This window comes from Chanos chanos, chromosome 10 (assembly GCF_902362185.1).
Source record: "Chanos chanos chromosome 10, fChaCha1.1, whole genome shotgun sequence".
NCBI classification, from domain to species: domain Eukaryota; kingdom Metazoa; phylum Chordata; class Actinopteri; order Gonorynchiformes; family Chanidae; genus Chanos; species Chanos chanos.
This window is the reverse complement of record NC_044504.1, coordinates 29,681,729-29,699,156: the sequence shown is the minus strand read 5'-3', so window position 1 is coordinate 29,699,156 and position 17,428 is coordinate 29,681,729. Positions and strand designations below refer to the sequence as shown.

The 17,428-nt window shown below is 40.3% G+C and overlaps 1 protein-coding gene across 5 annotated transcripts in view; it reads left to right on the top strand.

Moving 5' to 3' along the window:
• The first annotated feature begins 12,685 nt into the window (after positions 1 to 12,685).
• caska (calcium/calmodulin-dependent serine protein kinase a) overlaps positions 12,686 to 17,428 on the top strand; it is a 117,733-nt gene continuing 112,990 nt past the window's right edge. For all 5 annotated transcript variants that reach the window (XM_030785788.1, XM_030785786.1, XM_030785790.1 and 2 more), the window contains exon 1: positions 12,686 to 13,345. In XM_030785788.1, the coding sequence (XP_030641648.1) occupies positions 13,287 to 13,345 (59 nt within the window). In that variant the 5' untranslated portion in view covers positions 12,686 to 13,286. The remainder of the gene's footprint in view (positions 13,346 to 17,428) is intronic.

Below are 17,428 nucleotides of genomic sequence, written 5' to 3'. Positions count from 1 at the left end.
AGATTTGACAGGCAGTTAGCAGTGCCCTTGCTGAAGCATATATTTACATCTGTACTGTGAACTGTGATGAGCAAACCTCCATGGAGTAAGGACTAGCTGAGCAGAAAGAATTTATTTACTGAAAATATTTTAGCTCAGAGACTTAAAAAGCCAAGGAAATTTTAAGAATGTCTATGTGGAATTATTGACCATAACAAGGCAAGATTGTTAAAACAAACAAGTGCAACTGGGGGTTCTGACTGGAGCCATAAAGCGAATTGACTTTTCCGTCTTAGAGAACCCTCAATGGTTACAGACAGAAATTTTGTAAAGTTCATACTTAAAACCCTTTTAATAGTTCCATCTAGAATCCATCCTTGGTGTTCCACCTGCAACCCTATTATACATTCTACAATAGAGATTGTAAAAAAGTAAGCACTACGAGATGCAAATGAACTTTATTCAACCTCTGTTTCTCTGTTGTTGCCACTCTTTCAGACATTACAGTACCTACTCACAATCTAACTCAAGAGAGGAGCTATACAATTAATTCACTCAGTGCCTTTTCAGTACATACACAATTTACTATGTCGTATAATTTGAAACAGTGGTGAAGATGTCAGTTATGGAAGAATACAAGTTTAAAAAAATGATGCAAAGTAAATTACTTAGGCATGCAGATCCTGAAGGAACACTCTAAAATCTAAAAATGAACTTTTCTCAGAAACATCCTACATACAGTGCTGGATTTAACCAGGAAATGTTACTAATTTAATCCATGTTACTTTTGAGTAAACTCAGTTTAACATGAGGTAAGGCAGTAACATTTATTTGGTTCACGTAAAGGAATACATTTGCAGAATGTCTTCAAGTAAAGTCTTCAAGTAAAGATTATAAACTGTATAACCATCTATACTTGAAATGAAAATTAAAGCTCAGTATGTTGAGTAAGTCAGGGATACAGACTGTACAATCGGTTTGTTCCATCAGTTCAAGGGCATTCTCATTCTAATATATTTTTCACCATTATTTTATTTGGATGCTTGATTCCCACTGTGTTGTTCAAATTAATGTGTAAAGTAACTCTTTTACATGAACTTTCTAATTACTTGGTGAGTCCTTATCTCAGGGGCAACAGAGTGAGTCTCCATTACTCAGGAGTGAGCGATGCCTTATCAGAGAGAGCTATTTTCCATATCACTGGAAAGGATAATGGATTAGTTCTCTGACAGAGACAGGCCCTCTTGTATCTACTGATTTCACATGGCCCGAATACTGCATACTTATTTAAGTCCACTACACTGTTAGATATAATATTGTGTTTTTCCCTTCAAATATGAGAAGCCGGGACCGAGTCATGGAATAAATAAGTGTCAGTAAATAAGTTGGTGATTCAGAAAGTAAATAAGAATAAAACTCTTTAGGAGAGTGTAAGAGTCATAATTTGGGGTATAAAACATCCTGAGTGACAAGTTTGATATCTAACAGTCCTAAGTGCCTTTCCAAACCAATTTGTCGAAATATCAGTTTGATATTATGACAAACTGATATTTTTGTCCCCGCCCCTGCCAACAACAACAACAAAAAGCAACATTCTGCACTAACTGTAATTTTTATCCAGACAATTTCACACAAACCAGAAAAAAGCAGCAATACGTCTGTGAAACTTTATATTCACAGTATTATGGCTGAATTGTGGTTTATTTGGTAGCATTTTGTAGTGTGACTGATTTTACTAATTGTATTAGTACTGTACAAAGTTTGAGTTGCAATATTTGATAGATTCCCCTGCTCCCCCTACCTCAGGCTTCCAGTGGGGAGACCTGAGGTTAACCTACCCCCACCCCCATTTGATCTGTAAAGATTACAAACACCAACAGAACACAAGCATTTTGAACTCATGGCAAGCCTAATCTGATCAGTGCCCTCCCAGAAAAATAAAATATTTCTTTACAATGTATTACAGTGCCATAATTATTACTTAACACTTAGACAAGCCTCTGTAAGTCATCATAATCTAAATGAAGGCTAAAACGGGTGACCCCTGACAGTAAAACTGAGGGAAATTAGAATTTACTAATTTGCAGATAAGGCACTGTCATTGACATTGTGACAAGTCCCCCCCCCCCCCCCCCCCAAATCATAGTACATCCCTATATCATTTGTTTGAACAGACTATAAAAAGAAAAAATGAATGTGAAAAAACAAACAACCAAACAAAAAAAAACCCTACCCCTGCTCCCCTCCCTATCTTGTACTTCTGCGTGAGAGACCTTCCCGAGGAGTAGCCTGCCCAGCTCACAAACTACAATCAAGGTGCCCACTCCGAAAAGGCTAATTGACGCACACGGTGACATGATATCACTGACGTGACGTACAAATGAGCAATAGAAAACCGATTGCACAAACGTCACATTCCGAATTTTTTTTTGCGGGCGCCCTGTGCCGCCCCCAGCAAGATGCCGCCCAGGGCGGCTGCCCGTGTCGCCCATGCCTAAATCCGCCACTGCAAGAAATATATTATCGTTCAAATTTTTATTATAACAAAGGTTTTTCAAAGGAAATGTTCAACAGTCATGGTTTTTGGAAGGAGATCATGAGGAATTTCAAGAAACATAATCTGTTCAGAGGCAAATGGTCTTCCTCCTTTCAGGAGAATTCTGTCTGGCAGGATTTTGTTCCAGCCTATTTTAACTCTCTTTAGGCTTAGCTCAAGTCATTTTGGTTGCCTGAGGTTCAAACAAAAGCCCTCACACCATAATGCCCTTAGAGAGAATATTTATCACCCCTGCAGTAATTTGGCACACCTTCCCACACTGTCATGGCAGCCTAAACCTTCAGAATAAGAAAATGCAGTGTTTTTTTGTTTTTCTTTTTTTTTTTTTTTTGACGCTGTAACACTGAGGAGCTCATTTTCATTACTCATTGCATTGTGATGCTGAAAACCTCAGTGTGACCCACCGATGTTACACTAAACGTAGAAACATCTGGACGGATAGTTGGTCAGATTTGAGAAAACCCACAGAGCAGCATACTGTTCTCATGGGCTGATTTTACAGTTCATTAGTTTGCCATACCCCCCACTCCAGCAGTGTCTTAATGTTGTTGTGGTTGTTATAACAAAACATCTGATGTGCCGCACTGAGAAAATTTTCCTAAACATCATTCCATCCCTACTGGGAGGAGAGGAGATAGGAGAGACGGAGAGAGAGAGAGAGAGAGAGAGAGATGCATACAATTTATTACCCTTCACTTTGCTGCTGAAATTCTTCAATTTGGAAAATATGCTCTCAATATTTGTCCAACAATTTGAATTAGTCTATTATTCTTTTTCTGTGATTGCATTCTAAAACTGCAGCCTGCCAGCGGATGCTCCATATGGGAGAAAGAAATCAAATGAGCATCAGAGATGATGTGACACAAAAGGAGAAACTGTATCATGATTACATCACAACAAAATTCATCTTCACTTCCCTCATTTTCCTTAAGATAAGCAGCGGTTGGCAAGCAGTGAAGGCTGTGACACAGGGCAGCGGTTCATTTATCCATGTCAAGCTCCTTTCATCAAAAACAGAGCATCTCCAGTCTCTTCATCAAGAAGGAGACCTTCCCAGGCCAAACTCACATGAACCAAACCTGACGTGTTAAACACCAACCAGTTATTATGTCAGCATTTCGTGAGAGTAAATGATAGACATGTGTTCCCAATGGAGCCACTGCAAGTCAGCTAAGGCAGAATGCTACATGAAAAGGCCACCTCACAAAGCACTGTGACAAATCATGATTGACAGACACAATCATTGCCATGGGGGACAGATGAAGGAAGGCTGTAGGAGACAGTACACGTTTCTGGGAAGGGACCTCTGAGGACGTGCACCATCATCGTTGCTGTTCAAAGCGGTTTAATGCTAATAGAGTCTTCACTAACTCCAGTTGAATGGCAGCCCAGGCAAATAGTAATTAAACAGACTGCAAAACTATTTCCCTTTTTTTTCTCCAAAACATCAGCTTCTCACAGTGGAACGGTTTGTGCAGGTGGCAACAATGCAGGAGAGAGAAGAGGATTCACACTCTCTGGCTACCTCCAACAGATGTTCTGTTGTCTGAGGAGTTGCTTGTTTCTGACTGTGGCTTCACCCACTGTGAAGAGGAACTCGCTTAAATGCTCATTAGTGAATTACAATAAAAACTCACAAGGTATTCCAGTGATCCTGAATGTACCTTGACTATGAGGGAATTTTTTGGTGAGCGTATGGTTTTCCATACATTGTCAGTTAAATTAAAGCGAATGTCCATCATTACCAGGTTTTTTTATTGAGACTGAAACATTAACCACTGATTGCTGACACATTTTCAGTATCCTGATATGTGCTCAGTCAATACAGAGAGTGCATCTTTATCAGAACACATGGTGGGCTGTAGTGAGGGGAGGCATTGGTATCAGTAGAGGGCAGCACTTATTTCAGATCACATGCACTCATAGAGTAGCTGACTGCACAGCATAACGTTTAGCAAAAGACAAAACCTATGCATTCGGATCCCAAATACGGAACGATTTACATCACATCCCAACATCCCACTTAGATACGTATGTGTTCAATATCACTCTACACAGGACTGCACGGCAATGATTGTGTGCTTTTCTCGTAGAACCCTTTTTTGAGCTAACTCTTTACATGACAGACAACCCTGCACTTGTTTCACAGGAAAACGGAAGACATTTCAGTGATTTCAACTCAAAAATCCTTGCTGTTGCTGTCTTTTCAGCTGATTCTCTGTAAAATCACTAGCGCTGAGCTTTTTTTTTTTTTTGGCTGTAGCTTCCTCCTTTAATTCCCACAACTATCTTACACTTCTTTCTGATCAGTTATTGGAATCTTAGCCTTGCAGCATTTGTATAGAAGTTGTCCTCTTTAAGAGCTGTATGCTGTGATTGTTTTCTGCCTCATTTGTAAGTCGCTTTGGATAGAAGCATCTGCCAAATCAATAAATGTAAGTGAAAATTTAGGATTCCAAGTCTGTGTGGAGTCCAAGCGTATAAATTTTAAGTGTTTGTATGTGTGAGAGAGCATAAATAATACAGTGTCCAGAGAGACATTTGAAGGATACAGTTTTCAGCCTACCCATTCCAGCCCTCACCACCTTCTACTGGGGCACAGCTGAAAGTGTTCTAACCTACTGTAACACTGCCTAGCTCGGAAACTGCACAACTTCCAAACAGAAACAGCTGAACAGGATGGTGAGAACAGCGGGGAAGATCACTGGTGCCCCTCATCCATTCCTGCTGGGGATCTTCAACCAGTGCTGCCCCCACAAAGCCTCCAGCATCATCATGGACCCCATCCACCCCTCCCACAACCTGTTTTCCCTCCTGCCATCGGGGAAAAGATACAGAAGTAGGACCAGATAGACACTTCTCTCCACTAGTGCAGTCCTTCTCATGCTGCACTTGGCACTTTTTGTATATACTATAAATGATAATTTATTGACAGTACATGCTGCTATTTCCCCCCAAATATACTATAAAGACATGCTGCTATAAAGACATGCTGCTATTCACCTCCAAATGTCTGCAAAGACAATTTACAGTACATTCCTTTATTGTGATATATATGGCTAGTTTTCCGCTTTTCTTGGACACCATGTGTATTGAGTAGTACTGTGTATGTGTACCGTGTGTATTGCATTGCATTGTATCGTATTGTCTTGTATTGTATGATGTTTTAATTCTCTTTTTAATTTATGTACACTGTTGGTATAGAAGGAACAGTATTTCATTTTTGATTGTACGCAAGTGCATGACAAAATGACAATAAAGGAATCTTGTATCTTGTATCTTCTCTTAAGATCAAGATGATTGCCCCTTCTCATTGCATCCAGCCTGTTTAGATTATCTTGACCTTTCTTGTTTGCACACAGTAAAAATTATTGTAAAGGAAGAAGAGGAAGTTCTCTCCATTTATGTTAAAAGGAAAGAAGTGAGGGCCAGAAAAGCATTAAGCCAGCGCATTTCAATTAATCATCACGAGATGAGCTATGTGGTTTCTCTGTATCATATCTGTAATCTTTAATTCATCTACAATTGCATACTAGAGAGCAAGCCAAATGCCATGGAAGTCTCATGCATATGGCAGTCTGCCATACCAAGTGAATATTATATACTCGCTCAGCGGCAGCTGAAATACTGAGTGGGTGTGTTAAGCGGTCTTCAAATGTGAAAGATGCACACAATGTATTACCTGTGAATATTATGTGTGAATAAAACACTGCAAAATGATATATAAATGAGAAGCCAAGGAGAACTCATTCGTGAGTGAGCTACTAGTTTTAATCATTTAAACTGCCCTATACACAAATACTAGATTTTTTTCCCGTAACAATTAAAGTCACATAACGGGACGCTGAAGTTTGGGTTTGGGGCCTCTCAACCAGCTGAGCTGAACTGGTATTGTTGTGTTTTTTTTCATGCACCACGATGTGAGAAACACATCATGACTGAAAATTAATATCAGCTCCTCTCTTGCTCCGGAAGTTCATTTGGTTTAGGAAAAATGAGGCGCATGATTGGACATCTCTCTGGAGTTGCCACGGGGGTCATATTACAAATGATTCTGTGGCATCTGCAATGTAATTAAAAATGTTCTCCCTGCTGCCTCTCATTCCAACCTCTTCATGGAACAATGACCAGGGTACATAATTGGGTTTAGGGATTTTTTTTTCTTTTTTAGTTTTGTTGCTTCCCTTCAAAAGGGTGCAACAGCCCATTAAAAACAAGAGAAAAAAGGGAGGGTGTAATATTTTACACCTTCTCTTTGACATGGATTGCCTTCAAAAGAATTCTGGAGGAGAGATGAAATGGAGCATATCAAGGAAGTACAACTGTTAAAAAGCAATGAACATGTTTGAAAGCATTACAACCATGATTGATGTTTAATTTATTTCTAATGGCTCACCAGGGTGGTTGTCACGTGCAGAGAGAAACACACAGCCTGGACACAGTGCAATGTGATACAGCTCCCAAAGGCAATAAAACAGTAAAGAGGCTTTGTCAATTATTGTGTGATGCACAATAATATAAAAAGACAAGCAGAGGCAATCCCTGTCATAGGCTGCAAATTCCAACTCCCTCATCTGTCCAAGCACACACTGTCAGCAATGCAAGTCAGCCCCCTCATTTGAGTGTTTGGGGGGAAAACACACACACACACACACACACACACATACATAGTTACATAAGCCCCTGCTGTTGCTGACACCTCCAGCCGGGCGTGTTTGAATATGTCGGACTAAATTAGACTTTAGCTCCCAGATTCCCACATGGAAGGAAGATGTCTGCAGAAAGGCTGTCTAAACAGAACTGCAGACAGGGGTTGGCTAGGGGCCTTGGGGGGGGCACAGTCCTGTTGGAGTCATGGGATGGTGTCTAAGGGGCACTTGTGGAACAGGGAGGGTTTCATAAGTGATCTCCCTTGGTGATGTTTTGATATATGGAACTTAAGGAGTTCAACAATATCCAGCCACCAAGAGTGTGAATCAGGGTTGCAAATTGAGAGCCCTTAAATGACACTGGTACTATGAAGGGTGACTTTGCTGATCTTGTTTCAAGCATCACAAAATATTGTTTGTAAGGCCAAAGTGCTTCTCTGAGTTGGCAGGGACAGATAAGCAATATCTTCTTATTTACTTTTGCTGAAATATTTTCAAAAAGTAAATAAAAAAGCTGGGATAAAAAAGGGTCTGAAAATAAGTATGGTTGTGTCTGGAAATGGTCTAATTAATATTCCTTTTAAAAACTACATTCTGAAAAGCATTTAAAAGGACATGCTGGGGTACTAGCAATTGCTGAGTGCAGTATTGTCAGCAGCATAGACTGAAAAAATAAACCGAGAAAGGCAGAGAGAGAAAGAGGCAGAGGCAGAGGGAAGAGACATACGAGGGGAAAGAGGGAGCGAGAGACAGAGAAAGAGAGAGAGAGAGAGAGAGAGAGAGAGAGAGAGAGAGAGAGAGAGAGAGAGAGAGAATATTGACAGCCAAAATCCAGAGACACATTTGCCATTTATGACATATCCTCTCTCTTGCTCTCTTTTTCTCTCTCTCTCAGTTCAGTTAACGATAAGCATTGTGTCTAGGGAGGCTGGTGGCCAAGACAGATGGGCTTGATATGAGCTTGAGAGTAGGTTCACTCGCTTATTCTCCCATTCAGCCCAAATTATTCATTCAACACCATTATATATTGATTGGATCAGTGCTAACCAGCATTGATTTTAGTCCCTTGATAACATCTCTAGGAATCAAGTGAAGACACATTACTTGCATTACCTACCCACTGTGTTTGCCCTCAGTGGTCAGCAGGTAATTGGATTCTGTGCTCCGCATGCATCCGCCTTGCAACAAGATAATTACTTTTGACTTCTCAGTTGAAAATAGATGAATCAAAATTTTTTTGTTGTTGTTTTTAACTAGCAATTGCAGTTACAAAATAATTACTGCTATCTACTGTGATCCAGTTTAAAATGTTGTGGAAACATTCACTGTCATATCAGAGTTGTTGCCAATGATAATTATCAGTGATACAAGTGGCATGTGACAGTTTAGCAATAGAGATTTTTGGAAATCCATTGGACTTTCACTTGAGAGACAATTTTAGAATCATTTTAGAGAATAAAGGGGGGAATAGCTTGATCAATAACATAAACATTTCTCAGACTGAAAAAACAGTTTTACCAGAATTATTGGGTAAAGACTTAATTTTGTCCAACGATAGTTTTGCATTCCTGCAATATCCCTTCTAGCATTTTGGTACAGCTGCAATTATATCAGCTCAACAAATTTATATCAGTTTCTTGTTCATTTCAGGGAAAACTTGAAATATTCAACATTGAAACAAGCGTATCCAGTTGTAAACGCAATCATTTTTTGATAGGTTTTTCTTTGCAATTTTCAATTTTAATTCATTTTAATATTCACTAATGCCTTGTTTCTTACTTTCATTTGTAAGTGTCAAAAACCACAGTGTTTACAAGGGGATAGACTCATTTGTTGATACATAAAAAGCATTATTTAAAACCATCTGGAGTACCAACAAATGTGGACAAAGTAAGGCTCAGTTTTGGCCTTCAATCTTCACAAATATAATCACATTGCTCAAGAGGATCTGCCCTTTGATAAGCCTTGTTGTTCTGGGGTTCTTGACACCATGGGCCCTGGTCTCCATTTGAGGCTGGTCATTGGTTACAGCCCAGGATCATTCTGATGTTGAGATGCTCGGAGCACAACACCACCGGCTTGAGACCGCAGAGCAGATGTCTGCTCCTGTCCTGCAGGCTGTGACAAAAGTCCACTTTCCACTAGCAGTAGAGAACTGAGGACACTGCACTCACAGAGCATGCACGTACCCCTGTCTGACCCTCTCTCACCCACACAAAGGCCATGCACCAAAGAGGGGGAGAATGTCTGGGCTTATGCGTGTCTCCTGACACCACCATCCCAGCCTGTGTTTGGTTCATGACTGCTGTTTATGTAAGAGTGAATCCCTCACTGCAGAGAAATGCTAAAAATTTACAGAAAAACAAAAATAAATAAATAAATAAAAAAGTACTGCTGCACTGAAGTGTATCCTCAGTCATTGTATCTAATGGCCTATGTGCCTATGTATAATATCTCAGACTCCTGAAAGAAACATGCAGGGCAGAATTAATTCTGGATATGTATCAGGGTATTACACAAAGTAAAACCAAACTCAAATAAACACACAAGCACATATAAAACACTCTCTCACTCACTCTCTCTCTCTCTCTCTCTCTCACACACACACACACACGCACACGCAAACACAATCAGTGGTGTGTGGCAAAGGAGACACCCTAGATTTCAGAGATTTCTGAGGTACCCCGAGGCCATCTTTGGTCAAGCAGCTTATATGTTCTTTCCTGATTAAGGCAACCATTCAAAGAGATGAGGATAGAAGTCTCAGAGCACAGTCCCACTTGCTGGTGTTAGAGACAAGTGTTCAACTCTGATAAGATTTTTTTCAGATTATTATAATTCATTTCACCAGTGGCCAACATGAAGCTACGGCTTTCAGTGGGATAACAGCAGATTAAATGTTTGTCTTTGAATTCAATCATTATGCTACCACAAACAGCATTAAGTGAGCATAAGCAAATATATACTGAGCACAGCATGAAAAACACTGAATGCTTTGTACTTAAAACAAAAAGCATGCACAGTTATTGACAGCAATCAACAGTAGGACTATAATTTATTGCTTAACTATGTGTTTGAAGATATTCTGGAATATACAGTAATGCCAGCCAAGTACTTGTTTACCACATTAAATGCCTGCTTTAATATAATGCCATCAATACAGACACTGCCTGTGAGGTACAACAAGGCATGGGGTTACTCTGAGGATCTCCTTATGTTCCATGTTTATTGAACTGATGAACATCTTGCAAAATCACACCTGAAATCACATTTGGGGGCAGGGGGTGTACATTTCTCTCAAATGCTACATGGTATTCTTCTTCTAGACTGCATGCAAAGACAGAGTTGTTTTGAGCGGAATTACAATCCAGTTAGCGCTTGAGTAACATGCCTTCCATCATCTATGATAACCAATGCAAAGGCTGTGATAAAACAAACAAACAAAAAATTCAGACGATATGCAAACAATGCATTGCCAGTCTTGCTAAAAATGCTGTATTAGTCTACAAGACCTTTGTATGGGTTAGAATGGTTTAGACTGTGCTTGTTCAGTTTTGTTCACTTGGCATTGTTAGTATATGATAAATAGTCATGGCACATGCCAATGGATTCCAAGTCAAGTACACCAAGTTCCTGTCCCTGTATCAGCTGACTCATTCATTCTAATTTAAGTCTCATTCATGTAATAGTATAATAGTGAGCTTATCCATAAAATGAATGACAAGTATTACAAAAATCCTATTTCATAAACAGATGTTTGTTTCACAATAAGGAAACAGAGTATTCTGATATTCTGATACTTGGAAAGCATGAATAAATTATCAGCATCATCTAAGGTTAGACAATGGTGCTTAATAATTTAAGGTGAACTAATTACACAAGCCAGTGACAGCACATTTAACAGGGAGCTGATGTCGCTCAATATAAATCATCTGTGACTGCAGGTTATGCTACAATTTTTCAGGTCAGCAGAGGATTGTGCAAAACAGGCATATTGCAACTTCACAGGCTATTCAACATAGAAGGCAGTGACCCACTTCCACGTCTTTACACAGGCTCCCACCTAAACTCCGACAGGCATTTCTACAAACACATGTAGACTTCATTGTTTCTGTTTGTGACAGAGCTCAAGGGCAAGGAAATGAACTTCCATTTACGGAGTGGACTATCATTATATCGTGGGCATTCATTTATTTCACGACACGGTCAGTAGCACCGGAAGAGGTGTAGTTATACTTGCAGACATCACATGTTGGAAAAGCTGAAAATTCAAAAGAGTGAGATCATTTGTTTTTTATATTGTGTTGTCTAATTATGGATTGATTCCTTGTCAATGTCAGGCATTTTCCTGTCCCCTTAAATGCACAGAGTCTGAGAAATAATCCTGAAGTAGGCAGAAAAAAAAGTTTTTCATTCAGTAAAAGAGTGTGGACATTCTGAAGAGAACTGCTGGGTCACTGTGGGCATTGTGGAAGTCAGGGATTGCTCACCTCTCCAGTGTTACATCAATCCTAATGTTGGTGAACAAAACACTGAAAAAAAAACCCCCAATCAAACAAACAAACAAAAAAAAATCAGTACCCGTTTCTTTAGGTTAGGATTGCACAAAAAAACAATGCCGACCATACCAGGCAGTTACAATAACAAAACACAAGACAAGGCCACCACATCACAATGCATTGTACAGTAAACACTCACACTCCATGCCTACCTACACAGCACACCACGATGCAAGATCAGTCTCTATTTGACGTCATTGGATTTTTTTTTCTTGAGGGGAGGAGAGGGGGGCACTGATATAGCAAAACCTGCCTCTTTTCTTCAAAAACGAGTGCTCTGGCTCAGAGTAGTCAGAGGAAAGCAAGAGAACTTTACTGACCATCTCTTCAGTATTAATGTTGTACTGAAAGGGCTCGTGTTCTGTCTTAATGGAATAATTAAGCAAAATATAATTTCGTAACATTCTGAAAATTCTGGAGCCTATCGGAAATATCTGTGTTTTATTTACGCCCTTGGCAAACAATGGCTACCCCTAATACATTTTCCCCTGAGAGTTGTCGTCGATAGCAACTCTCTTGTTTCAACAGTTTTTTACAACATACAACGAGACTTCGGTCAGCTGGTTTCGAAGACAACGGGTGCGTTCTGGCAAATCGCTGACACTTCGGATTGGTGCACTATGACTTGTTCATTGATAATTAATGAGGAAACTGCGACTTGGAGAAAAACTCCATGGCGGTTCTGCTCGCCATCCTGGCTCAGGCAGCACAACTACTTAATGCAGGAATCCCGGAATACAACCCTACTGTAGGAGCCATTATGGCGTCAGACAATCCAGTTTCATAACCTTGTGAGGGAGGAGTTTGGCTTTTCTGGAAGCTGGAATAGCAGAGGAGCTGCGAGGGAAAACTAGAGCAACGACAAACTGGATACAGGCAGCAGGGCTGAAGCGCGCGGGTGTCACGTCTTTCTGGACATATTGGCGGTTTACCTGAAGAGGGTGAGGCAGAATGAGCACTTCGTACAATGGACTGAAATAAACACCTCTGTGAAGCACATTCGTTCTGTGATATGAGATATTTATAGTCACCGGTAAACAAGTAAGCACGATTGGCACTTAAAACAAATTCACTTTGCTTGTTAGCAACGGAACTAGCGTTCGTTAGACCTAGTCGACCTAGTGAGTAGATTGTAACGGTCGCAAGCTTGTGACAGTTTAAGCAACTTGGCACAGTAGGAACAACTGAGGAGGAACCACATGTGACGAGTTGTTTTTAACGCTTGAACATTTTTTTTTGTTTCAAGCGGAGGATTAGGGGCCGGGAAACAAGGAGAAGGTGGGGCAGAGGAGTCAAACGGACTAAGCAGTCACTGGCCGCCTGCTCTCCAGCCGAAATACTCACGAAGCTTTGGGTGAGAGTCGGAGAAAGCAAGAATTTTTCGCTCACTGGAATTAGGAAAGAGTTCAGAGCAGCTGTTGGCTGATTTATTCATCTTCAGTACTGAGCTCCTAAGTGGTTACCGTGTAGAGTGTCGTGGTTCTTTTATATTTCCCGTTGTGGACGGATTTTGGGGAGTAAATTCCCCAGCCCCGTTGGACCATGGCCGACGACGACATTCTCTTTGAAGATGTTTACGAGCTGTGCGAGGTCATTGGAAAGTAAGTGTCATGTTGTAGATTGTAATAATATTATAAAAATGTGTGTTTTTTGTCCATCCCTGACTCCACGAATAGTCTGTACTTATGTCCCTTGGGACTGGTTTTATGTTAGTTTATGCTTTTGGTGCTCATACATCTCAACTGCTGCACTGTAAGATTACTGTTCTGGTGTAATGATCACATCTATTTTGAAATCTGAAATACACTTAAATGAAGAACCTTGTCACATACTGAAGATGTGTCCACTCATGAGCATTACCAACCGCAAAATGTGATTGATGGAATGTAGACAAGATGAAGTGGGTAGGCGAAACTGGAACGATACATGTCAGATGTATGATAATGGTCAGCGGAATTTCCAGAGGTGACTTTTTCCAAATTGCTTTACATCGCGATAAATTCGATGAGGCATTTGAGATCTTTTACCGACATTTCGGTAACTATAATTACTTTTACCAATAATCAAGAATTACAAAACAGAGCACAACTTATGTTTTATGTAGACAGTTTTGTTGATGCTCATTAAAGTCGTTTCCTCTCTGTGTCACCTTTAATTCGTTTTTCACTGAAGACTGTCATGGGAAAGTACTGTTGATGCATGTCGCTGCTCGTCCTTTCCAATATCAATATCCAATTAAATGAAGTGGAAGACGTGCTGCGCAGGAAGATTGGTTGAAGCGATTTGTTTGAGTTCTTCTGCAAAGTCAGTGTACAGGTTTTGTGACTTCTTTAAAATCGGTATGACAGATGGGAAAGTTCTCACATGTATTGGCAGGCCCCAGAGTTCCTAGACAAACCTTGTGCCACTGTTTGATTGTTTCAAAACTACTTAGGGGTCCTCCATTGATACATGTAGGTAAAAATTAAACCCTCGCCTTAGCTAAATCTATACATATTTTTTTCTCCATCGATGCAGTATTACATTCATGCATACAGATTGCATACATACATGCAGATTACAGTCAATTTCAGGTTGGACTCATTCTGTACTGCTGTGCTTTGAGCGAAGAAAGAACATTATTTTGGCCAGTAATATTCTGTTTCACATCAGCTGTTGAGGCCTGGCCCAGGATCTGTCTTTTATATCACGTCTGTAACACACCCTCCAATCCTGTTATCCTGTATGTGTGACCTGTCGCTGTCTGAGTGATGCTCTCTCTTGTAGTGTGTCCACCCTCAGGCTGTCAGTGCTGGTATTAGGAGGTAGATGAGAGGGAGGAGGAAGAGGTCCATTAAGCAGATACACACTAGAAACTACCCAGTTCCTCTAGGCCTAGTGCTTTCAATTTGTGTGGTGAAGGATGTGTGTGTGTGAGAGAGAGACAGACAGACTGTATTTGTAAATGCATCCTTGTTTGGGCTAGACCATTTTAGACATTTGTTTGTGTTTGCTTAAAATGACATTTGAGTATATTTATGCAATGCCGGGTATATGGAGCTGTATAGTTTGTTTGTCTTTTTCCCCCCTCATGCTTTAAATAAGCAGGACACTTTGCTGTCTTGTAATCTGTGATTCATGCTCTGTTTATGCTTTTAGCAAATGGCATATTGGTGAATTTTTGAAGGCTCAGTATGTAGGCATTAATGTAAGTTATATGACTCGATTATGTGAAGCACGGCTTATTCCAAATTCTTATGTATTGGCATGTCTGACTGCAGGACCCTTAGAAGTGCTTTTGTTGTTTTAAGCACTAAAGCCACAATAGGCCTAGTAGGGAGCTGGTGTGATGTAGCAGCCTGTTGGAGTTTTGCTGATGTGCAGAATAGTCAGCAAACAACACAGACAAGACTCTCAGGCACCAGCTGCTACACAGCAGTTGCAGTCTGATCAATTTAAGACAATTATACCAAGAAAAACAGAATTTAGTCCCAAAAGTCTCATGTTCTGTTTGGCTCATTTGGTTTATTATTGTAGATTATACTTGTCCTTTAACATAGTGTTTGAAGTGAGGTATTGTGATGTGTATACACAGATAGGTCAAATACATAGGACACACTATGAAAGCTTTCATTGTTCTTATCATGCTTTTTTTCCCACAGAGGAAAATAGCTATATATTACTATGACATGGCTGCCCGGAGGCCGCTCTTTACTGAGGTGAAATCGGGTGTTCCTGCGGTCACCTAAGAGCCTTCTGTAAACCCCTTAGGGAATGCACAGCACCAACCATCAGTGGCAGACCCTCATTCAATTTGCCACCTCTCAGTGAAAATTATGTTAATGAAACAAATCAGCCTCCATGTTTTCCTTTGCCCTGGCCTCCCAGGAGATGTGTCGGGCCTCTGTTAGCCTGTGCCACCCCTGGCCCGCTGGCGTTTTACTAATGATGTGTGTGTGTTCTGTTAATGCTTTCTGATGAATGGGGATAATGAGGTCACTTGGAACATGATTGTGTCAGTGGCTTTGATTGAGGCCAGGAGATAGTGTCCCAGATAAGAGCACAAGTGTTGTAAAGACATCTTGGAACCTCTAGCTCTGAGGCAAAAGAGGGGGAAGGAGGGACAAGTTCGTGGGAGGCTGACATTGTTGTGACTTCTTTCAGCATTTAAAGCTCTGTGCTCATTCACTGACTTATGCTGCTCCTACAATATTTATTCAAGTCTCTTTGGAACATGTCTTGACAGAAAGAGTTGCCAGTCATTTTTGTTGTCAGTGTGTTGCAGTCTTATATTAGTTTTCATTTTTAGAGAGTCACAAAAAAGCAGAAAGTAATGAAGGCAGATTTCCTTCAGTTTCTCACAGACTTAGATGTAACACATCTTCAGCTTGAACTGAAGTTTTTCCTCAATAAGTGTGTTTACAACTGTCACAAGTAATCTCAGCTAAGCCCTGGTTGAGCTATACTTCTTTTTCAAATAAACTGAGATGATATGACTCTAGGCGAGTGTACAAAGGGGGAAGAATGAGAGTAATGTAACCTAATTGGCCTTGTAGTAAGACGGCTGCACATCTTACGTGTATTTCCTGGTTGAAAAAGCAAATAGGTAAATGTTACAGCTAAATTTGAGGTCTTACAAGGGGGACGTAAAGTGTTTGAGGTGAAGGAGACATGTAACTTGTATTTATCTCAGGGTAGTGCATGTTCAGTTTCAGCTTTGGAGATAGGGAAAACCTGCTGAAGTTTTAATTTGTGGCATGTGGTTGCACTGCATGATCACACTGTTGATGAAATAATCATTCATCTCATCACAGTGGGGAAAATAATCATGTATGGCATGTGTCACAGATATGGCTTCGGATACTTGACATTGACTTCCTCTTAAATATATTGCTAAATCAAGTAAATGAAATAATAATGCTGAATTAACTTTAGAATCAGTTTAGGATTTGGGCTACATCTGCTGATATGTTTATGCTGATATGTAGTGTTGTTGCAAAGTGTCTATGGATTTAACTGTTTTCATACAGGTGACAGTTACTCTTGTCAAGTCCTCTGCCATAGCAGTAATATTGTTCATCTTATAGATAGAGGCCTCTCAGTGCGATTACACTGTCAACATCTGAACTCTAGCAAAATGCTCAGAGACACCAGTTTTCTTGCTGCCTGAACTGATGTACAGCTTTCAATAAAACCTTGGGCTCTACCTGGATCCTGAACATTACACTCATTCCACCCAGAGAGATGCTCACGTTTTGCGTCATGCTGAGGGTTTGTCAATGTGTTTCAGTCCTGTGAATGGACTACAGCTGAGAACAGTGAAGGTTGTGGGCTGCTTTCCCTCCTCTTCACCACAAAGTGACAACACTGAACATTACTCACTTACATGAGTGTGCAGTGTCAACGTAGGCAAGTGCCTCATCATTATGATCAGAGGGTGAAATTGAAAATCAAATGCAGAGTAAGTACAGAGGGGCATCATTGTATTGAGTGAGATAGAGTCTGTGAGACTGAGCTGGGAGTTTTGAACTTGCTGTGGTCTATGTAATGCGTCTTCTCTCTTGCATTACTAGAAATGCAGGGCTTCAAGAATCAGGCTTATTTGATCTCCTCTGTTTGAGTGGACTTCTAAACAGTATCACATGGCTTTAGCCTTAGTGATTCAGTGTATGAGTGAAAAGGGTTGATATTTTTGACCTATTTTC